The sequence below is a fragment of the Microcebus murinus genome, chromosome 2 (genome assembly GCF_040939455.1).
Source record: "Microcebus murinus isolate Inina chromosome 2, M.murinus_Inina_mat1.0, whole genome shotgun sequence".
In the NCBI taxonomy this organism is placed as follows: Eukaryota; Metazoa; Chordata; class Mammalia; order Primates; family Cheirogaleidae; genus Microcebus; species Microcebus murinus.
The window spans coordinates 119,702,614-119,727,529 of NC_134105.1; the positions used below are offsets into that span (position 1 = coordinate 119,702,614).

Genomic DNA, 24,916 nt, shown 5'->3' on the forward strand with positions numbered 1-24,916 from the left:
TTAAATTGTCTTTAAACTCAGCAGCACTAAGTTTACCAAATACTTCTGTTAACTCCAGATGAGTTTGCTTATTCATTCTTGTTTGTTTTCAGCTTTATTCATTCTTCAAATAGCTTCTGCAGTCATCTGAAGAAACTAAAAGTAAGCTGATTATTATAATAGTGTATGGCTTAAAGCTCAGATCTCCTCTAAACTCTTATTTAGGAGCAGATATTTTGAGCATTATTTTCTTAAACTGGTTGTTTGGTTCAAGGATAGACTTCTGTGCTAGATTTGCCCTAATGGTATGTCATTAATATCTTTTTGTTGGTGTTGGAAAAAGGAGAAGTGGCATTTTAGCCAGACTTATTATTTTTCCTCTTTGCTCATAGTGCCAAACAAATGTTTTCTCACACAAATTTTCATGTCTTCCTGCCATGTCATGTTTCCATTAAATGAGTTGTTCATGTCTTTGTGGTTTAATCATAAACTTTAAACTTGGTGCTCATTGATATTTATATAACATTTGACTTATAATCACTATGTTGGGGAAAAAATTTATACTCTAACTAAATCTAAAAAGAATGTTACGGCACTCCACAAAGATAAAGGATGCCATACTTGTCCTTACGTGAAGAATTCAGAGAGAACAGAAAATAAGGAATAGGAAAGACACAGCCATAGCTACGATTTTGCATGCTGTGAAGACCATCACACTTAATTAAGGTAGGCCTCAAATTTGGCTGTGGACTTTATAATCACCCAACATATGGTTGACAGGTAAAATACGGGGCACCCAATTAAATTTAAATTACAGGTAAACTACAAATAATTTTTAGTATGTCTTGTATTTTTATTTGCTAAATCTGACAACCTTACTATAGAAAGTAAAATGCAACCATTCTAATTACCATGTTACCTGACTAAGCAACCTCAGCTAAAATTTAAAGGTCACCTATTTAATTTCCTGAACTTCAAAAAGTCTCTCAAATGATGTGAAGACTTGTGCCATAAAAATTGAAGTGCTCATTAGTATTTCTACTATAAGTATAATTGGCCTTATGGCCTTTAACTGTTTTCTTTTGAGATTTGCATTTTTTCCTAATGTACTTGAGGAAAACAGTCTTAATCAAATATTTAAATTGTTTTTATGGCTGATCTCATATCCTGTTAAATATTCTTTTTTGATGCATGTGAAAATGACTCTTTCCCAAGAGAACCCATCGTCTACATTAGAGATAGCACACTAGGAATATGAGTTCTTAACCATATCCTGCCTGTACTAAAAGATATCACATGTAGCATAATCTCCTGAGTAATAGCACAAACCCAGTGAAGGGTAACAGTGCACCCTGTCATTTTTACACTACATGCTGATGTATAGGCTTACAAGGTCTTGGAATTTGTGGCTGGCCTGCACAACAGGGTAAGATCTGTATTGCCATTTCATCTCCCTTTTGACAAACAGTTCCCTAGCCTTGGGTACAGATAAATTATTAGTATGTTTATAGTTTCTCACTGGCATATATATTAGAGTGGTTTGGTCCTCAGAGGTTTTCATTGGTCTTATTATCTCCTCATTATATTCATTCTTGCTTGCAAAATTGCTGACATCCTCATTCTTTTTTTAGACTGACCTCTTGGTGTTTCTGCCCTAGACACTGCCCCTTCAACAACTAATCTTCCTCTGAAAGCTTTTCCTGACTTTTTATATGCCTCTCATATTTCTAGAGTTATAACTTGAAGTTAATTTGGCTTATTTTGGATATAAATTTTTATTTTGATCCTTTATTTTTAAGGATACTCATTTTTCTTAAATTGCTTGAATCACAAATGATTATTTTTGCTAAATTTTGTGTCCTCTGGGTTTCCTTTGTTCTCTTTTTAAACTTTATGTTCTTCTATTTTAAACTTCAGTTCTACTGTGGAATAGAGCTTTGCTCCATAACCCTGAAGAAAAACATGGAGACAATAAATGTAATCACAGCTGTTTTTCTTTTCTTCTTACCTAACTTTGAATAGGTAATGGAGAGTGAAGAGTTCATGTTACTTCCAGCCAATCAACTCATTGATATAATATCTAGTGATGAGCTAAACGTTCGCAGTGAAGAACAAGTGTTCAATGCAGTGATGGCTTGGGTCAAATACAGTATTCAAGAAAGACGTCCTCAGTTACCCCAGGTAATGACAGAATGCTTCTCTAAGAAACTGCTTTGTGCTAGATGAAATAATACACGTTTATCTTGCAAGAATGAAACAATTATCACTCTCATTTACAGAGTGTAAGAAAGTTCATCTTTCCAAATAATCAAGGAAATAAGAGTTTGGAAGCATTTTGATTGCTTATTATTGTGGACTTTTTGCTCCTTTGCTTCCCCTCTATTTTGGAGCTACACTTCCCCTCTACATTTAAGCTATAGCACAATTCAGAACTTACACTGTATAAATAATGAACAAAAGAAAGCAAGGATACTTCTTTTCCTGTGGCTTGGAAATCCTGCCGCATGTTTCCCTTCCCTATAACTTGGAAATTCTACCACACTTTGAGAAGTAAAGAGATGAATTGGGGCATGGTGGTCACTGAGTGAAATGTTTAAGACCCATTCTTGTTATTATGACCATAGGTTTTAGCAATTTAACAGGATATTCTTCTGGCTTGTTAATTAATTTGAGACCAATTATAGAAGCACTTATATTGTTGAAAGCTTAAAGTAGCATTCTAAAGTGACATTAATATGCTTTTAATTTTCAGATTATTCTGCATTACTGAATTGATGGTTAGAATAAATTTAATTTAGTTTTAGTGTTTATGCTTTTCCTTCTTCTTCCTTATTTATGGTATTCAAGTAGATCTCAAAACAATGGGAAGCACAGTAGGGGAGCATGGGTCATGTATTCTCTTAAACATCTTGCAGATGGGAGCTCATGCCAGTGGTGTTTATCTCTCATAGGTGCTGCAGCATGTTCGTTTGCCTTTGCTTAGTCCCAAGTTCCTGGTGGGCACAGTAGGCTCTGATCCCCTCATCAAAAGTGATGAAGAATGCAGGTATGCATGGCCCTGGATGGGAAAAAAAATCAGCACCTAATCATCCCTATTTTCTCTTGATTTCCTTATGTGTATTGCTTCCGAAATACTGTATTTCCTAGAGCTGAAACTAAGGCTGTATTTAACAGGTTTTTCTGCTGTGCGAGGGCCAAGCGGAGGAGAAGGAAGAAGAGAAGACTGAAATTCCAGTTTTGCATTCCATTTGTTTTTTTATATGTGGTGCTTACTGATGTGGAAGTGGCATTAAAGAGATGTAATTCTAAGATTTTAATGCAAACTTGAATTTGAAGAGTAGGTTCCCTGCTAATATTTTTTTTCTTGAGATAAATTGACTAATGCTGTCAACTTTGTTAGTGAGTGCTTTTTCATTCCATTACATATGTCTAGTTGGGGAATAGGACTAGGCTTGCTTTCTAAGATTATAGATAGTTAAAGATCTACCACCTCCTAAAGTAGCTATGGGAAGATTTCCACTAGAACAAGGTGAAGCAGTTTCCAGATGTTTTTTGACAAAAGAAACTCTAACTGCTTTCACAAAGGGAAGAAAAACCCCTATTTTACCAGGTTGTCTCTGAGATATGTATATAAAATTTAATAAGTTACTTTCCCAATTTGACAGATTTTAAGATTTAGGTTCAAATCTAAAACTATCTGGCATTTTTAACCATTTTTCCCCAGCATGCCCCAGTTATAAAAGTGAAAGAGCAAATTTAGCTTCAGGCTAAATATTCACTAAGATACAAAGTCATGATGGAAATACCAGGCAGTTCACAACAACTCATAGTGTGATTGACATCATTGCTTTCATGTGTGTTCTAATTTTAATATTGGCCAACATTCATGATTTGTTTTAATTTATGCTTGCTCCCCTTTGCCAACCTATGTATTCCTAAACCATGCTGGGTCTTGACTAACAATGTTTTTTTGTTTGTTTTTTTTAATCTCATAATTTGTACAGGAACTGACTAGCAATGTTATTTAGACATTTGGAATAAAGGCACAATTTTTTTTCTACAGAGACTTGGTAGATGAAGCTAAAAACTACCTCCTATTGCCTCAAGAACGACCATTAATGCAAGGACCAAGAACAAGACCACGGAAACCTATTCGATGTGGAGAAGTACTCTTTGCAGGTTTGAGTCTTTTTCTTTTTTTTCAATTTTTTGTGGAGATGGGATCTCACTATGTTGCCCAGGCTAGTCTTGAACTGCTGGCCTCAAGTGATCCTCCACCTCAGCCCCCCCAAAGTGCTGGGATTACAGGTGTGAGCAACCATGCCTGGCTACAGGTTTGGATCTTAATATACTGTGACCAAACCAAATGTTCCCCCATTCAAAAAATTGTCATTTGAATAATCCTTTAGGCAGTTGTGATATCTACTGTCATAAGAAACAAATACTAAGTCAGCATGTAGCTTGTCTCTTAATCCATGATCCAACACTGGTATTCTCCAAAAGAGTGCTCTATTTTTATATAAATCTAAAAATTTCATGTAGTAGATGTTTTGTTGAAATGTGTCACATGCATTAAAATTTAAATACCAATGTGCAAATCCTCTCATAATTACATGGAGTTGTCAAAAAACATCATCCTACATTAAATAGTTATACTTGTTCCTGGCTCTGTGAGCCTAGATTCAGCCCAAGACAACCTGCTGTATGCTCCTACTTTCTGCCCCTGAATCTTTTAGATCTTTCCATTTTAGGTGTTTTCAGTTCTGTTCATGTAAAGTCAGTTCTCTTGTTCACCTAACTAACCACTTTCTCACTGTTTTGTAGAACTTCTTACTAGTTCATTCTCTTCAAATTTTTTTCAAATTATAATTCATGGAGCTAGCTGGGACCTGATGTAGTCTTAGTATTTAAGCTTCCAATTTTCGGTAATTCCATACTTCTTAGATAAGGGCATCCTCTGATTCTGTTGTCCCATTTTCATATGTGAGGTATTCTATTCCTTTTCATCAGAGAATTTCATGCAATCTCTGAGGATTAATTGCCTTTCCCATCATCCTAACCACTTGCCTATTTTTTTCTCTCCAATTTAATTTTCTCTTAAAATGTAGGAATAAAATTTCCCCTGTATGTTAAGAAGGAATATTTGGTGATTTTTTTTTTTTTTTAGTTTCCTCTTGCTAAGTTTTTTCATTTAATTTTCTTTATATAGAAGATTGCAACATTTCCTTGAAAAGAAAACTGATAAAAATTTTCTTTGTCTTTCTAATCCTGATCATGCTTTTTTCCTTCTCTTTTGGGACTATTTATTTCATTCTTGTTTTAGATTTCAAACTTACTAATTCATCATGCACTGAATTCTCCCATACTTCAGTGTCTCAATGTCTTACTTATTGTTATTAATAGATTTATAATTTCTATCATCATTTTTATTTATTTCTGTTATTTTCATCCTATATATGCAATCTCATGTACATGTTCATGTACTTTTGTGGGTACACATAGACAGTCACATGCCCACACCTGCGCACATTTGTATCCTCACCCTTACATATCAGTTTAAAGTCAAAGGTTTGTGAATAAATTCATTGTTGGATCTAGTTCACACGGAAGCCTGTTAAAATTTTGTTAGCTTTGATGGTTAAGTTAGATAAATTACATTTTAAGGGTCTTTTATATATAAAAGTAGTTTGTTATGCTAGCTTCCCCTACAAGCAAGAATGCTATAAGTTATATTAGAGCTTTTATTTCCCAATTTTGAAAGTCCATTGTCTATTTTTTAAAATTAGAAGACTGTGAAGTCTAATATTTGGTACCCATAATTTCATGATGTCATGTTGTTTCAGGAATTCTAGTAGTAAGATCATTTCTGTGGTGGTACAGGGTGAGCACCTTAAATCCCAAAATCTTAAATCCTAAATGCTCCAAAATCTAAAACTTTTTGAGCACCAACATAATGTTGAAAGGAGATGCCCATTGGAGCATTTCAGATTTTCAGATTTGGGATGCCTGACTGGAGTATAATGCAAATTTTCTAAAATCTGAAAAAAAACAAAACCTGAAACATTTCTGGTCCCACGCATTTTGGGAAGAGATGCTTCACTTGGAGGTCTATTATTATGAAGATCTGTTAACTAACTATCTTATTTGGCTGTAAGTTTTAGTGGCCGGAGTAGGGATGTTAGTACACTACTGTTTTTTATCAACTTCAGGATATTCTGGCAATGATTAAGAACTAGATTAAAGGAGGGGAAAGGTAATGGGAACTCTGGGGAAAATAGTACAGAAGAGGGCCTCCCTGAAATCAGAATCTAGAGGCTGAGCCAAATAGGTGTACAGAAAGTACATTTCAGTTCCAAGATCCTTTCGATTAGGAGAGGGTACCAATACAGTAGAACGAGACAACACATTTGGGAATACTGAGAGACAATAATGTAGCTCACTTTAAATAGAAATTTAGGCCGGGCGCGGTGGCTCACGCCTGTAATCCTAGCTCTTGGGAGGCCGAGGCGGGCGGATTGCTCAAGGTCAGGAGTTCAAAACCAGCCTGAGCAAGAGCGAGACCCCGTCTCTACTATAAATAGAAAGAAATTAATTGGCCAACTGATATATATATAAAAAATTAGCCGGGCATGGTGGCGCATGCCTGTAGTCCCAGCTACTCGGGAGGCTGAGGCAGAAGGATCACTTGAGCCCAGGAGTTTGAGGTTGCTGTGAGCTAGGCTGACGCCACGGCACTCACTCTAGCCTGGACAACAAAGTCAGACTCTGTCTCAAAAAAAAAAAAAAGAAATTTAATTGTGACTTCACTTGAGTTATTCAACAACTGCCATCTTGATGCTGCTAATTCCTATCATCCTCCTCCAGTATGACATTACATATTGTCAGGTGACATGTTTTCAATGTGTGACCCTCTTCACCAAAACCTCATTTGCCTGTTTTGATTAGATCACGATATTAAGCCACATTTTGCCATCTTTAGCAGCCAGTTAAATTGGATTAGTTTCACTGTCTCAAACTTCTATTATTAATCTCATAATTGCATATCACTGATCTGTTATCTGATTCCTTCACTATATTGTTAACTACTTGAGGTCAAGGACCATTTCTAATTTATCTTTATAGTTTCCAGATTGTGTAGAAATCTTATCAGAGTAGGCACTCAATGAAGAATGATTGAATCCTGAGGAATGCTGGTAAGAAATTAGCATTGACCCATCACAATTAATGGAAAAAAAACATAATGAATATGCCAGCAACAATAGTGAATTATGAATGTCACCTTATATATGAAAGATAACTTTTTTTAAAAAACATTTTTTGTTTTCTGACTATAGTGAATAGACATCGAATATAGAAATTTTGGTTAACACAGAAATATAAAGAAAAGTTACCACCTTTCTTCACTATTAAAATATCCATTTTCATTTGTAAAGAAAAGCTATTCTTTTCCTTTACCACCGGAATTGATTTTCTTTTCTCTTCTTAATATTTTTGTGTTATCTAAAGCTGATTTCTATTCCTTGAATGATACTGCTCACTGATATAAAATTAGATCCTTGCCCATTTGTCTCTACTTAAAACTTAATCTTCAGTTTGCTTTGGTTTTTATTACAGTTTTGTTTTCATTATCTTTGGGATGCCAAGTCCCCAATGTTCACTTAACCTTTGGAAAGTGAGTCTTCCTTACTTCATCCCTCTGTGGAAATAAAAGCAGGAAGCCTGAAGTCAAATCTATAATCTCAGTAGTTCTTGACTCAGCAGCATTTTGCTCCTATTGATATCTTTATTTTGGGCTTTCCTCTTAATTTTCATTGGGCTTTTTGATGCTTATCAATTTTGGGTTTCTGAGATTTTTTTTTATTTTTTTTTTTTAGTGTCCACAGCTCAGTGAACTGTATTCTAGATACTTTCTGAAAGTTGCTTTCTTTAAGGTAACACTTTTTGACCAAATCTGGTCTGAAATAATTCTTTCTAGAGCCAACATCTCATACATATAAAACCCTATGTCCACTTTTCTACAATATTTTTCCTTAGGTACATTGCTTAACTCAAATTGTGAATTCCCAGGATAGGGACTCTGCATGTTTTAATATGCTAAGTACAGTATACTACTCAGCTAAGATAATAACCGGACTAGTTCTGTTCCGGTCCCAGTGTATTAGTAAGCTTGGGCTGCCATAACAAAATGTCCTAGACTGGGTGACTTAAACAACAGAAATTTATTTTCTCATAGTTCTGGTCAAGGCTGGAAATCCAAGATGAAAGTACCAGCAGGACTGGTTTCTATTGAGGCCTGTCTTCTTGGCTTGCAGAGGGTACTGCCTCCTGTATTCTCCCATGGCCTTTTCTCTGTGCACATGCAAGGAAAGAGAGAGCTCTCTGGTATCTGTTCCTTTTATAAGGATACCAGTTCTATCAGATTAGGGCCCCATCCCTATGACCTCCTTCAAGTCACATTGAGGGTTTGGCTTCAACATGTCTTTTTTAAAGAGACACATTTCAGTCCATAACACCCAGTTGTGTCATGACTTCCTGCCTTGAAAATCATAATGCATGTAAAATCACCATGAGGCAGCAGAATGAACAACCTTTTTCTTTTATTGCTTCCCTGAGTCATAGGGAAAGTTTGGCTTCCTAATGCCTATTTTTTCTTTAGTATTGAAGAACATCATTTATAAAGTGTTATTTATTTGATTTGGAGCCATGTAATCCAGAGGTTTTAATGTCTCTGTTATAAAATTGTGCCTGAGATTTAATGATTAGGTTATTTGATTGGTCTCAAATATTATAAGTCCTTACATTTCTAGCCAAGCTTTATTTTAGAATTTAAGATGCTTTCTCTGATATTAAAACTTTTTGTATGTGTACAATTAGAAAATTCAAATGTAAGCAAATTAATATACATAAAATTTGCTGTGATTTAGTATTTGTTGAATATTCTGATTTAATGAAAGCATAATAAAATAAAATTTACATAGCACATTGAGATTGGAAATAAAGAAAGTGAACTTTCAAATTTATCCAAAAGAAGGTTAGAAACATTTTATCCTTTTCAGTCTGGCTCAGAAAGTTACTTGAAATCCCTTAGAAACCAGGAGTTTTCAAATATCTTGAAGGTACAATACCCTTAGACTTCATTTATTAAGCTCCAGAACCTAGCTGTTATTTTGGATTGAAAGAGAGATGATTTGGAAGAGCAACAAATTAAGTGTATCTGTTATAACCACACTCTCCTTTAGGAGTCATTCAGAGAAGCTTGATGGAACTCAGTTTGAAACTATTCTTCTGAATAGTCTGTGTAGTCAGCATAGCAAAGTACTATAGACTGGAAGGTTTAAACAACAGAAATTTTTTTTCTCACAGTTCTGGAGGCTGGAAGTTCAAAATCAAGTTTCTGGCCAATGCAGTTTCTGGTGAGGGCTGTCTTCCTGGCTTCCAGGGTGACTACCTTCTCACTATGTCCTCACATGGCCTGGGCAGGGGGAGGCAGGGAGAGAGAGAGAATGAACTAGACAGTGTGTTCTCTGGTGTCTCTTCTTATGGGAACAGTAATCCTATTAGATCAGGGCCCCACAGTATGACTTCATTTAACCCTGCTTACTTCCTTAGAGGCCCCCATCTCCAAATACAGCCAAACTGGGGGTTAGGGCATAAACATATGAATGTGGGGATGGGGGGACACAGTCAGTCAGTCTGTAACACTCATTTGTGAAAAATACAGTGTCTTCAGAATGTTTTCTGATCTTAAATGACTTGTTGGATAATTTAGAATTCAGTACAGGTTTCAGATTAAATAAAAAGCAAAATATTTTGTAATAAAATAGTAAGAATTTTTGTACTATTTTTAGTCATAAAGACACCTATTAAAAGACCATGAGAAGGTGAGCCAAAATGTACCTCCCTTAAATATAGTAGTCTCCCACTTATATGTAGTTTTGCTTCCTCCAATTTCATTTACTTATAGTCAACCTTGCTCTGAAAATGTTAAATGGAAAATTCCAGAAATAAACAATTTATAAGTTTTAAATTGCACATTGTTCTGAGTAGCATGATGAAGTTTCTCACTGTTCTACTCCCTCCTGTCTGGGATGTGAATCATCCTTTGTCCAGTGTATCCATGATGTGTACACTAACTGCCCTTTAATCACTTAGCAGCCGTCTCAGTTATCAGACTGACTGTCACAGTATCACAGTGCTTGTGTTCAAGTAACCCGTATTTTACTTAATAATAGCCCCAAAGCTCAAGAGTAGCAATACTGCCATATTGTTATAATTGTTCTGTATTACTACTAGCTATTGTTTCTTCCCAAATTGTAAACCCTTTATTTCCTTTTCTTGTCTTATTACTTTAACTAGGACTCCCAGTATGATGTTGAAAAGTAGTGGTGAGAGGAAATATCATTGCTCTGTTCCTGATCTTAGTGGGAAAATTTCTCCCTGTTAAGTATGACATTTGCTGTAGGATTTTTGTAGATATTCTTTCTCAAATTGTCTATTCTTAGTTTACTGAGAGTTTTTATCAGAAAGGAGTATTGAATTTTATCAGATGCTTTTTCTGCATCTATTGATATGATTGTACGATTTTTCTTCTTTAGCCTGTTGATGTGATGGTTTACATTAATTGATTTTCCCATATTGAACCAGCCTTGCATACCTGGGATAAATCCTCCTTAGTCGTGATGTATACTTTCTTATACATTATTGATATTATTTCACTTTTTAAATTTTGATTCACTATTTTACAAATGAGGAAAGTATGGTTCAAAGAGTTTACAGGATTTCTCTAAGATCAAATAGCTAGTAGAGGCCATAGTTAAACCCCAGTTTTTTAACTAAATTCAGTGTTCTATCCATCATATACCACATTACCTCACAATCTTATTTGAATTAGTGTCATTGCCCCTGTTTGTAAAATGAGCATAAAACTTATTTAGAAAATTCATTAACAATTATAGCAATCCCAGTGGAATAAGTTAAAGCTATGACTTGTGTTTTGACCTGCTTCTAAAGTTAGTCCAAGCATAGTGAGGTTAGCAGTGAGTGTTACATTCTATGCTTTATTCTCTTTAATATTTATACAATATTCTCGTGACCATTTCTGTTACTTCCTCAGTTGGTGGTTGGTGCAGTGGAGATGCTATTTCCAGTGTTGAACGATATGATCCCCAGACCAATGAATGGCGAATGGTAGCTTCAATGAGCAAAAGGCGATGTGGAGTTGGGGTCAGTGTTCTTGATGACCTATTATATGCAGTAGGAGGCCACGATGGATCCTCTTATCTCAATAGTGTTGAAAGGTGAGTAAAGTACTTTTGAAATTTTTTCTCTCCTATTCATATAGTTTCATTTGAGATATTGATTAGGAAACAGATGTGACGTACTGCTTTAGTATTGCATCTGTGGCACGAGTTGGCAGCCTAGACCACTTAGTATGGCACACAGGTACTTTATGATCTGATCACTACTTATTTTTCCAGTATGTCTCCCGTGTCACACCTCCATTCCCTAAACATGCTACCTCAAACCCATCAAGTAGCTTGCAGTTCCTTGGACATGCTATCTTCCCTCATACCTCTTTTCCTGTGTGTATGTGTGCATGCCGTTATTTCTTCCCTGGAATATCTCTGCCCCTTTAATACTTACATTTCCTTCAAGACACAATGTTACTCTTATATAAAACCTCAATACCACACAGATGAAGTTAGTTTCTTGTTCCTCTGCTCTTTCGTAACATTATTATCCGTGTCACATTGTGCTATAATTGTTGAAATATCTTTCTCCCTAATAATATCTATCTATTACAGTGCCTGGGCACATTGGAAACCTATAGTAACTGATGTTATAATAGCTTCTTGCTCTCTCACACACCATTTTTCATAGGGCTGTGTTGGTTTACAGTGATCCTTGGTATTTCTATGACACCTCTGTGAATCCCAGCAGGATAACAAGTTCTAGAGGTGTAAAGATTTTATAGGTGAAAAAAAAAAGACAGAGGGATTAGTTCCATAAAAGTAAAAAAAACAAAAACAACTGTACACACACTTAAAAATAAATTGATAGATTAAAGAAATAAGAGTAGAAATGACTAAATATTTATAACTTAATAACAATTAAGCCTACCTATATCAAAATGGATAAAATGCAACTAAGATGGTACTCAGAGGCAAATTTATATGAATTTTAACTTACATGCTTTTGTAAAAAAGATGGAAAAACATGAATCATGCTTTTAAATCAAGAAGTTATAAAAAGAGCAACAAAACCCAACAAAAAAAAAATTAATGAAAAGAAAAAATAATGAATTGAAAAAAATTGATGTATCTACAGAAAGCATTTTTTTATCCATTAGACTGTGTATATCATCTTTTTTTTATTTCAGCATATTATGGGGTACAAATGTTAAGGTTACGTACATTGTCCATGCCCCCCTCCCCCTTTGAGTCAGAGCTCCAAGCGTGACCATCCCCCAGATGGTATACATCTCACTTATTGTTGATGTATATACCCATCCCTTCCTTCCCCCTCCCACATGCCCGACACCTGATGAATGTTATTCCTATATGTCCACTTAGGTGTTGATCCGTTAATACCAATTTGCTGGTGAGTATATGTGGTGCTTGTTTTTCCATTCTTGGGATACTTAGTAGAATAGGTTCCAGCTCTATCCATGAAAATATAAGAGGTGCTATATCACCATTGTTTCTTTCTTTCTTTCTTTTTTTTTTTTTTTTGAGTCAGAGTCTCACTCTGTTGCCTGGGCTAGAGTGCCGTGGTGTCAGCCTAGCTCACAGCAACCTCAAACTCCTGGGCTCAAGTGATCCTCCTGCCTCAGCCTCCCGAGTAGCTGGGACTGCAGGCATGTGCCACCATGCCTGGCTAATTTTTGTATATATATTTTTGGTTGGTCAATTCATTTCTTTCTATTTTTAATAGAGACAAGGTCTTGCTCTTGCCCAGGCTGGTTTCGAACTTCTGACCTTGAGAGATCTGCCTGCCTTGGCCTCCCAGAGTGCTAGGATTACAGGCGTAAGCCACCACGCCCAGCCTCACCGTTGTTTCTTAAAGCTGAATAGTACTCCATGGTATACATGTACCACATTTTATTAATCCACGCATATATTGATGGGCACTTGTGTTGTTTCCACAACTTTGCAATTGTGAATTGTGCTGCTATAAACATTCAAGTGCAGGTATCTTTTTTTGTAGAGTGTCATTTGGTCTTTTGGGTAGATACTCAGTAGTGGAATTTCTGGATCAAATGGTAGATCTACTTGTATCGCTTTAAGGTATCTCCATATTGCTTTCCACAGAGTTTGAACTAGTTTGCAGTCCCACCAGCAGTGTATGAGTGTTCCTCTCTCTCCGTATCCACGCCAACATTTATTGTTTGGGAACTTTTTGGTAAAGGCCATTCTTACTGGAGATAAGTAATACAAAAAGCATTTTGAGAGTATTTTTTTTTAATTATTATTTTTTTAATTATTTTTTTATTTTGAGACACGAGACAACGTCTCACTCTGTTGCTGGGGCTAGAGTGCTATGGCATCAGCCTAGTTCACAGCAGCCTCAAACTCCTGGGCTCAAGCAATCCTGCTGCCTCAGCCTCCCAAGTACCTGGGACTACAGGCATACACCACCATGCCTGACTAATTTTTTTTTTTATATATATGTATTTTTTAAGTTGTCCAGCTAATTTCTTTCTATTTTTTCAGTAGAGACGGGGTCTCGCTCTTGCTCAGGCTGGTCTTGAACTTCTGAGCTTAAACGATCTTCCCGCCTCTGCCTCCCAGAGTGCTAGGATTGCAGGCGTGAGCCACCGCGCCTGCCCTGAGAGTATTTTTTAAATTAAAAATGAACATACTATTTGCCCTAGTGATTCTACTTACTCATTTGCAGGAGAAGAAATATACAAGAGTAATCACTGTTTTTAACAACAAAATGTCAGAAACAGCCTAAAGGTTTTACTCAATAGGCATATGATTAAATACTGCATTGTACATACAATATAATATAATACTTCAAAGGAAAAATCTAGAGCTATATTAGCATACATAGATCTCAAAAATATGTTGAGGGAAAAATCAATGCCTATTGTATGATATTTATATAAAGAAAACATGCTTACATATAAATAAATATATATGTAGATACATATATACCTATTTTAAAGTATTTTACTGAAAAGTCTTAACGGGTGTACACCAAATCAAAATAGGAATAGACCAGAATTCAGGTGGGACTTAAAGGGGACTTTAACATTCTGATTTTTTAAAAAGAAAATATATTCATATGTAACTTAAGTAAAAATGAATTTCAAAAAATAAAAACCAGCTAGATTTTCGTATGTTGTAGTTAGGGGAAAACATACATGTCATACTAATTCGGGCCAGGTTGATGGTGGCCCATGCCTGTAATCCTAGCACTCTGGGAGGCCAAGGACAGAGGATTGCTTGAGCTCAGGAGTTGAAGATTAGCCTGAGCAAGAATGAGACCCTGTCTCTATAAAAAAGAAAGGACAAAAAAAAAAAAGAAAGAAAGAAAAAAGAACTGAGCTGGGCTTTGTGGTGCTCACCTGTAGTCCCAGCTACCCAGAGGCTGAGGCAGAAGGAGGATCACTTTAAGCCCAGGAGTTGGAGGTTCCAGTGAGCAACTTGATGCCACTACACGCTACCCAGGGCAACGGTGGGAGACTCTTGTCTCAACAAAAACAAGCAAGGCAATTGAACATATCTCCTCACAACCCTCCACCCCTTAAAAAAATCCTTTGTTTTGAAATATGTAAACATAGCCAAGCTTCCTTTGTGTAATACAAACTCTGCTCTTGATGTGTTCTTTATAGATATGACCCCAAAACAAACCAGTGGAGCAGTGATGTGGCCCCTACAAGCACCTGCAGGACAAGCGTTGGTGTGGCCGTACTTGGAGGCTTTCTCTATGCTGTGGGTGGCCAGGATGGTGTATCTTGCCTCAACATTGTTGAAAGGTAAATTTTTTTAAGTCATTTTCAATTTTTTTTAAAAGAACATATAGGGCTCTTTAAAATTACAGCTGAATTTAGGACACTGGGGATTCACTATTCAGTGGATTTCCCCCATAGGCTTTCAGGAAAAGGTTTTCAGTTGATCTGAAAGTCTAGGAAAATGAGAGATATTAAAAAGATTTTTTTTTAACACATTAACTGCCATCTGAGTTGTATTTAACTCACACTAGTTTTGAGCCCAGGGCCTCAGAAGCATATGTAACTCACACTTGTCTCCTCACCTTGGGAACTGCAAGAACTATTTTTCAAGTTGCATGTAACTCATGCACAGAAAATAATAAAAAATAACAAAGTTTTCATTAAATTAGGATCATTTTGTTTTCAAAGTTTTTATTCTGCTTCTTCATAATAAAACACTGTGGCTCCAAGGGAAAAAAATTTTTTTTCAATGTGGCAGTCAATGTGTTAATTGATAACAATTGTATATATTTATGGCATACAAGATGATGTTTTTAAATATATATACAATGTGGGTAGAATGGCTAAATCAAGCTAACTAATATATGCATTATCTCACATATTTCTGATTTATTTGTGGTGAGGATACTTAAAAATCTACTCTCAAGTATTCAATACATTGTTATTAACTATAGTCACCATGTTGTACATTAGATCTCCTGAACGTATTCTTCCTGTCTAACTGAAATTTTTTATTCTTTGACCCAATATCTCCCCACTCCCCCGGCTTTCTTCTGCCAAAGGAAGGAAGGTTACCAGGTTACCCCTGGTAACCACCATTCTACTTTCTACTTCTATGAGTTTGACTTTTAGATTCCTCATGTAAGTGAGATCATATAGTATGTGTCTTCCTGTGCCTAGCTTATTTCACTTAATATAATGTCCACCAGGTTCATCCATGTTGTCACAAAATGGGATTTCCTTCTTTTTAAATTCCGTAGTGTATGTATACCACATTTTATTCATTCACCCATTGATGGACACTTAGGTTAATTTCATATCTAGCTATTGTGAATAATGGTGCAGCTAACTTGGAAGTACAGGTATCTATTCAACATAATAATTTTATTTCCATTGGATATATACCCAGTGGCAGAATTGCTGGAGCATATGGTAATTCTATTTTTAATTTTTTGAGGAACCTCCATACTGTTTTCCATAATGACTGTACTAATTTACTTTCCTACCAGCAATGTGCAAGGGTTTCCTTTTCTCTACATTCTTGCCAGAAATTGTTATCTTTTTTGATAATAGCCATTCTAACAGGTATGGTGTGATATCTCATTGTGATTTTAATTTGCATTTCTCTGATGATTAGTGATGTTGAACATTTTTTCATATATCTGTTGGCCATTTGTATGTCTTCTTTTGAGAAATATCTATGCAGGTCCTTCACCCATTTTTAAATTGGATTACTTTCTCCCTGTTGAGTTGTTTGAGTTCCTTATATATTAGTCAATGTGTTAATTGATAACAGTTGTATATATTTATGGCATACAAGATGATGTTTTTAAATATGTATACAATGTGGGTAGAATGGCTAAATCAAGCTAACTAATATATGCATTATCTCACATATTAACCTCTTATGGATATTAACCTCTTATGAGATGTATGATTTGCAAATGTTTTCTCCCATTCTATTGGTTGTCTCTTCATTCTGTTTATTTTTTTCCTTTGCTGTGCAGAAGCATACCCCTATGCTTTTGGGGTATAACATAATTTGTTAAGCTCTCACACTGATTGCACCTAACATTGAAGTGTTAGAAATATATTTTAAATTACATTCTATATATAATATCAAGCAAACCACTTCTGAAATCTATTCAGATTTTTTCCCCCCATTCTGGAGTGTACTTAATGGATTATTCTGCCAAGACTTCCTCCAGAGAAATGATTGAAGTAATAATACTTTGTCTAGCATATCTTATAAAAAGCCCAAAGTATTTTGCATATAGATTCTTGTGAATTATTGAGGTATACTTCAGGGAATCTGGGTGGGCTGCCAAGGTCACTTTATACTTGTATACAAATCAGTTAATTTTGGTGAAACAGATTTTGTTCTTAATTTCTTCTGTCAGCATTTGTCATTAGATTTTGGAGTCTCATGTGTTATGATTACTAAGAACATACCATATTTCATCCTCACTTCTTAAACAGAAATGAGTGATATCATGACTCTTCAGAATTTTTGAGATAGCATTTACTAGTTTGTTTACTATGCTTAAGTTGAAGAGTTTAACTCTGTCCTACATAGAGGTGAAGTTGAAAGGTAACTCTTGAAAGCTATGTCAGTTCCTTTTAATCTCTGTCAAGAAACCTATTTCTCTACTTTTCACACTGAATGCAGGAGGGTTCCAAATCCCCACATTAAAAGCATTCAGAGCAACAGATAGCAAAGCTAAAAACCTATGATCTAGTTCTAGATATTGGTTGCACAACAATGTGAATATACTTAATATCACTGAACTGCACAGTTAAAAATTATTAAGATGGTAAATTTTATGTTATGTGTATTTTACCACAATTCAAAAAATAAAAACTTACGGACAATATTTAAAATAAAACTAGGAGAGAGAATATCCTCACAAAACAAAAAACACAAATGGCAAAGACAGGCTACCAATAGCCACATGATCTGCATGATACTAGTATCTGTGCAGGAGGAAACAGAAAGAAGCAATTGGATGTCTGACAGATCTAAGAACAGAACTCCAAAATAGCTAATACGTATTCACTAGAAAGCACAAGGGGAAAATTTATAAACAAAAACTGAAACTAAGAACAGTTTTGTCCATTTCCATAAAGAGTAAGTGCAAGTGACCTGCAAGAAGATCTAAAGGGCTTAGAAGAGGGTTTCTCAACCTCAGCACTACTGGCATTTGGGGATGGATAATTCTTTGTTGGGGGGACTGTCCTGTGCATTGTATTAATAGGATGTTTAACAATATCCATGGCCTCTACCCACTAAGTGCCACAAGCATGAGGCTGGTTGTAACAACCAAAAATGTCTCCAGACATTGCTAGATGTTCTCTAGGGGCCAGGGGGAGCAAGGAGTGAGAGCCAAAAATCACACCTGGTTGGGAAGCAACTGGGCTAGAGCCATCCAGTCCCTATAAACTCTCAAAACTGACCAGCCAAGATGACCTTCCAGGTCAGAACCCCACAATGAGGAGAAACCTCTGAGAATAGAATCAAAATTAAGTAGGACAGGGGCAACAGATACCCTCGTTGCCCTTCAAAAGAAAAGGCCAAGAAAAGAGAAGGGCACAACAAAAGTAGGGACAGTGAATAAAGTCAATAAGGAGCTCCACAAAGGTAGGAAACTATCACAAACTACTCCTCCTTCTAAAAGCTCAGGAAAACTCATTTCATGTAAAAATGGCCAACAGCAAAGTAGTGAGATTAGATCTCATACAAAGTTAATATAAGGAGAGAAAATAAGCAGAACATCCCTACAGGCAATAAAAGCAACACCAGAAAGACATACCTACAGAACAGATCAGAACTCTACTCAACTACTTTGAAATGTTATAAAAGACATTAAGAAAAGATACAAAATATGAAACCATTTATACATAAATCAGAATTAAAAAGACTCAGACACAGGGTGACAGAACTCAGAAAAATATTAAGAATGAAAGGTTCCCAGCTTGCTGTCATGTATAAAAGAAAAAAAAAAAAAAAAGAATGAAAGGAAAAATCATTTCAGAATGAAGATTACATGAAAAGGACAAATAAGCAAAATAGATAATACCATAAGACAAATAGAAGGTGAAAAAGGAGAAATATTTTAAAGACAGAAATTAAGAGGTAGAAAGTATTTGAGAGATAGCAACAAATATTGAAAATAGGTAAAAATATATTATACAGATAACAGAAATCTATGAAGAAAAAAACCCAAGCAAGGAAACAGAACAAATAAACTAAAAACTATAATTCAAAATTACTTTCCTATAATAAAAAATATATAAACTGTTTATTGAAAAAAAACATTATATTTTATAAATGCTGACCCAAAACATTCAACAGCAAGACATATGCTAATAAAATGACCATACCTTGAAGAAAAAGAAAAATATCCTTTAGGCATCTACCAAAAAAAGTACATGTTACTTATAAGGGAAAAGAAATTAACCTCCTGAGCTTCTCCCTTGGCTGCCATGTGGAAGGGAGGCCAAGATGGCAGGTGAGAGCACCAAGGCTCAGGTCACTTGGCCTGGTGGCCACACAATCTTTGGGAAGATCATCTACAAGGAAATCGCAGCCAAAATCATTTTTGAGGATGACCAGTGTCTTGCTTTCCATGACATTTCCCCTCAAGCACCAACACATTTTCTGGTGATACCCAAGAACCACATATCCTAGATTTCTGCAGCAGAAGATGATGATGAAAGTCTTCCTGTGTATTTAATGATTGTTGGCAAACCCGTGTTGCAGATCTGGGCCTGAAAAAGGGTTATCAAATGGTGGTAAATAAAGGTTCCGATAGGGGACAATCTGTGTATCACATTCACTTCCATGTTCTTAGAGATTGGCAGATGAATTGGCCGCCTGATTAAGCATATTTTAGGGATAATTTTCCCTTCTGAAGGCAATGGTCAAGTTTCTAAGTTCTGATATGTTAAGTAACACTTTTATCTGTGTATGGATAGATTGCAAAAGTAATTTAAGGCCAGGTATGGTGGCTCATAGCTGTAATCCTAGCACTCTTGGAGGCTGAGGTGGGAAGATCAGTTGAGCTCAGGAGTTGGAGACCAGACTAAGCAACAGTGATACTCCATCTCTATTTTTTTTAGGTTTTTTTTTTTTTTTTTTTTTTTTTTGAGACAGAGTCTCGCTTTGTTGCCCAGGCTAGAGTGAGTGCCATGGCGTCAGCCTAGCTCACAGCAACCTCAGTCTCCTGAGCTCAAGCAATCCTGCTGCCTCAGCCTCCCGAGTAGCTGGGACTACAGGCATGTGCCACCATGCCCGGCTAATTTTTTCTATATATATTAGTTGGCCAATTAATTTCTTTGTATTTATAGTAGAGACGGGGTCTCACTCTTGCTCAGGCTGGTTTTGAACTGAGCTCAAGCAATCTGCCCGCCTCGGCCTCCCAGAGTGCTAGGATTACAGGCGTAGGCCACCACGCCCGGCCTATCATCAGACTTTTTTAAAGCAATATTTTATGCCAGAAGAAAACAGTAACATGTTTAAGACATTCAAGGAAAATGTAAGCCAAGAATTTTATACTTAGTGAAACTGACTTTGAAGTATAAAGGGTACAGATGAACTATAAACATGTAAGAAACTGGACAATATTGTTCTCTTGAGTCTTTTCTGAAGAATCTACTAGAGCACAAGCTTCAGGCAAAATCACTAGAAAGACATTGACTGAGTACTGAGAGTGAGCATGAAACATACAGTTAATTATAGAACTATGACTAAATGAGAATTAAAAGGGAGAGTGTGTAGCATGCGTTAGCTATATGCTCAATCAATGTAAATGTAGTAAAACTATTTTTAAAGTGAGGGGAGAATGAGAAGAGATACTGTTCTCAGGGATGTTGGAGTGACAATATTGCTATTCTAAGACTGTCATGTGTATAAATGTGGAATAAAGGAAATGAGTATGGATTATTCTAATTCTGTCTTCTGTGTCCTTGAAAACCTGGGTATGGAAGAAGATAAGAATGTTAAATAGAAGAGGTTAAGTAAAATACTTTTTAGTCTTGAATTTGAAATAAACTCCCCTTTTTAAAAAATTTCTATATATTCTAGCTCTGTTAACTGAAGAAGCTTAGAAATAAAAAACAACCAAATGGCAGTGAAAATCTTTACTCCCTGATTGTGTCTTGAAATTTCATTTCCCACTTAAAGAAGCCAGAACTTCTTTGCTATTTTGAAGAGAATTAAGTATTTGAATTGGTTCTCACTTTTACTGTTGTTGGCGTATATGAATGCCTCTGATTTCTGTGTATTGATTTTGTATTCTGAGACTTTACCAAATTCATTTATCAGATCAAGGAGTCTCTTGGTTGAATCCTTGGGGTTTTCTAGGTATAATATCATGTCATCAGCAAAGAGTTAGAGTTTGATCTCTTCTGCTCCCATTTGGATGCCCTTAATTCCTCTGTCTTGTCTGATTACTGTAGCCAGGACTTCCAGCAGTATGTTGAATAGAAGTGGAGATAGTGGGCAATCTTGTCTAGTTCCAGTTCTAAGTGGGAATGCTTTCAAATTTTCCCCATTCAGTATGATATTGGCTGTGGGTTTGTCATATATGGCTTGTATCATTTTTAGGTAAGCCTCGTCTATGCCTATTTTGTTGAGCGTTCTTATCATAAAAGGGTGTCAAATGCTTTTTCTGCGTCTATTGAGAGGATCATATGGTCTTTATTTTTGCTTCCATTTTCATGGTGAATTACATTTATAGATTTGCATATGTTGAACCATCCCTGCATCCCTGGGATTTAACTAAGGAGGTAAAAGACCGCTACAGGGAGAACTATAAAACACTGAAGAAAGAAATAGCAGAGGATATAAACAGGTGGAAGAATATACCATGCTCATGGGTCGGCAGAATCAACATTGTTAAAATGCCTATACTACCCAAAGTGACTTACAGAGTCAACGCAATCCCTATCAAAATACCATCATCATTTTTCACAGATATAGAAAAAATAATTTTATGCTTCGTATGGAACCAGAGAAGACCCCGTATAGCAAAATCAATCCTAGGCAATAAAAACAAAACAGGAGCTATCAATTTACCAGATTTCTAAGTATACTACAAGGCTATAGCAATTAAAACAGCTTTGGACTGGCACAAGAACAGGGACATTGACCAGTGGAACAGAACAGAGAACCCAGATATGTCAGTTGGGTGGGAGGGGGGAGGGAGCATGGGCAATATATGTAACCTTAACATTTGTACCCCCATAATATGCTGAAACTGAAAAAAAAAAAGAAAGAAACCAGAACTTCTTAGAGAAATGTCTGATTCCAGGTTTAGGACAGGAAATGTATAGATGAGTCTGGATCATGCCATACCAAAGGCCAAGCAAGCTACCAAAGATTACTAGGTCTCAAAAAGATTCAGGGAGGCTGGGCGCGGTGGCTCACACCTATAAGCGTAACACTCTGGGAGGCCAATGCGGGCGGATCGCTCAAGGTCAGGAGTTCAAAACCAGCCTGAGCAAGATCGACACCCTGTCTCTACTAAAAATAGAAAGAAATTAATTGGACAACTAAAAATATATGTACAAAAATTAGCCAGGCATGGTGGCACATGCCTATAGTCCCAGCTACTCGGGAGGCTGAGGCAGAAGGATTGCTTGAGCCGCAGAGTTTGAGGTTGCTGTGAGCTAGGCTAATGCCATAGGACTCTAGCCAGGGCAACAATCTCAAAAAAAAAAAAAAGATTCAGGAGCCAACTTGAAGATGTTCCCACTGACCAAAGACAAGACAATTTCAACTTTAAAAGGGGTAATAATTGCAATTGATTGAAATCCAATAGATATATTTAAATATATGAGTTCCTAATAATTTTTTTTAAGAAAAAACCTAATTGGTTGCCTTTGGAAGATCATAGAGAGTGAATTTATTATCTTGAAAATTTGTACATTGAAAGAAGCAAGTATATATTCTGTGTTATGTGAACTGTATCATATATGAATTGCGTAGCCCGGTAGTAGATAAGAGAATTGTTTCTTTATAAAAATATTCCAATAAAAGAAAATAAGTGATAGAATGCCACCATTTTATAATACTTAATAAATTAATGGATCTAAGTATTGGTAATTATTCAACTATCAATAGACTAGGAGTAGCTAACACTCCTATAGTCTTATTCAAGGACCCAAACATGGTCTGATCAAACTTCTGAATCTAGATGCCAACTTGTAGAACATACAGAGGACCAAGCAACATATTGAACTGCACTATGAATATACAATCAACTAAGTCCATATCATAGGGAAAATTGTCATATCCCCCAGATTCTAAAACATGAATTGCAAGGGAGAAAAGGAATGGAGAGAAAACCTATAGGTAAAAAAGACTTTAAAAAATACCAAAAAATAAAAATAAAAATGTAATGAGTGAGACTAAAGTGTGTAGGGGTGATAGGGATTGACACTTGGGTGATGAAACTATAAAGAAGAACAAGGAAGTGATAGCTATAAAAGTCAGGGTAATGGTTACTTTGTGGGGAAGTGGGGATTGAGATAGGTGAGGGACACATGTAGGGCTTCCAGAGTAGCATGTAAAGTTCTTTTGGCCTGGGTAGTGTTCACAAGTGAGCATTCCTTATAGCCTTAAACTATGTATTTGTTTTGTGTGGCTTTCTGTGTTAGTGTTTTATTTTATAATAAAACTATGCAAAAGACTTCTACTTCCAAATAGGATATAATATACAGTAACAGAAATCACTCTCACTGCAACAACTAGGAAAAACAGACAACTGGCCGGGTGTGGTAGCTCATGCCTGTAATCCCAGAATTTTAGGAGGCCAAGGCAGGAGGATTGCTTGAGACCAGGAGTTTAAGACAAGCCTGGGCAGCATAACAAGACCCTGTCTCTACAAAAAATTTGAAAAATTAGTTGGGCACAGTGGTACACATCTAGAGTCCCAGATACTCAGGAAGCTGAGGTAGGAAGATCACTTACGCCCAGGAGTTTGAGGTGGCAGTGAGCTAGGATGATGCCACTACACTCTAGCTGGGGTGACAGGGAGAGACTCTATCTCAAAAAAAAACAAAAAACCTATATCTTACTTTAAAAGACATAAGAGGCATGCAGAAGTAAAAAGTAATTAGGACCAGATGAACTAAACTACTTTCATTGAGGAAAGAACCCATGTTACGTGAGATGACATTATAGGCTATTTTCTTTCCTGGGGACATTTTCAAAGTCTAAGTATAGAAGATAGCTTAATAACTAGCACAAGCATAAATTTTAAGACTTTTTTCCCAAATAACTAAGGAAAATATGTTAGATTCTAGTGTGATTTCAGACCTCATGAAAAAGGCTTCTCTTAATAAGAAGAACTTGCATTCAGTCTGGTTTCTCTCACTGAAGGTATGATCCAAAGGAGAACAAGTGGACTCGGGTAGCTTCTATGAGCACCAGAAGACTAGGCGTGGCTGTGGCTGTGTTAGGAGGGTTCTTATATGCCGTAGGTGGCTCTGATGGGACATCTCCACTCAACACAGGTTAGTGCCTCCCAAAGGCAATCTGGTTCCCCAAAAGCAGCACATTTTCCTAAGGACAGTCTCCCTATAAAAAGTCTAGGTTACCCTGTAATTTATTAGGAAAATGCTTCATTTTTCCTCTAGGAGAGTATAACTCAGCTCTTCCTAAGCTCCTTCTGCAGCCATAGTCTTCTAGTACATTCCCAAATATTTCTTTCTCCCTCTGCTTTACAAGCTGCTGGAAACTATATAATGAATAAAAAAACTACTTTCTCATATGGTTATTTCCCTCCACCTACCATCACCACCTCTCCTCAAAAAAAATATACTATAATCTGAAAATAAATAAAAACTTAAAACTAGAAATTGGTTTATTGTTAGTCCCTTCTATTTAGAGATAATGAGTATTTTTGCATAAGGATATTGTCAATGTGGCACTCACCTCAAATTCATTGTCATATATCTTTTCCTTTCAATGGCTTAAAATGCTCTAGGCTATATAGGCAAGGGAGTACAGGAGTTGTCTGATTATGAGAATAAATTTTTAGTACTGAACGGTGCTTGTAGATCATATAGTCCAATCTCCCCATTTAAAGATAAGGAGAATGAGGCTAAGGGTCATATAGCTAATTTGCCAAATTTGTCATATTGCCAAAACTAGAACCCAAGTATCTTGACTCCAACACAGGCCCTTTCTACCATACCATACCTAGAAGAAACCAGTCCTTGCTGAGAGTATATGTAGTGTTGTCTAGAGGTATA

The 24,916-nt window shown here is 36.2% G+C and overlaps 1 protein-coding gene and 1 pseudogene across 1 annotated transcript in view; both read left to right on the forward strand.

The window, feature by feature from the left end:
* KLHL20 (kelch like family member 20) overlaps positions 1-24,916 on the forward strand; it is a 55,717-nt gene that overhangs the window by 22,163 nt on the left and 8,638 nt on the right. The window contains exons 4-9 of the mRNA XM_012765095.3: positions 2,002-2,160; positions 2,931-3,025; positions 4,043-4,158; positions 11,093-11,276; positions 14,819-14,962; positions 24,042-24,175. Coding sequence (XP_012620549.1) covers positions 2,002-2,160; positions 2,931-3,025; positions 4,043-4,158; positions 11,093-11,276; positions 14,819-14,962; positions 24,042-24,175 — 832 coding nt within the window. The remainder of the gene's footprint in view (positions 1-2,001; positions 2,161-2,930; positions 3,026-4,042; positions 4,159-11,092; positions 11,277-14,818; positions 14,963-24,041; positions 24,176-24,916) is intronic.
* Positions 14,969-19,794, forward strand: LOC105871654 (adenosine 5'-monophosphoramidase HINT1 pseudogene; annotated as a pseudogene).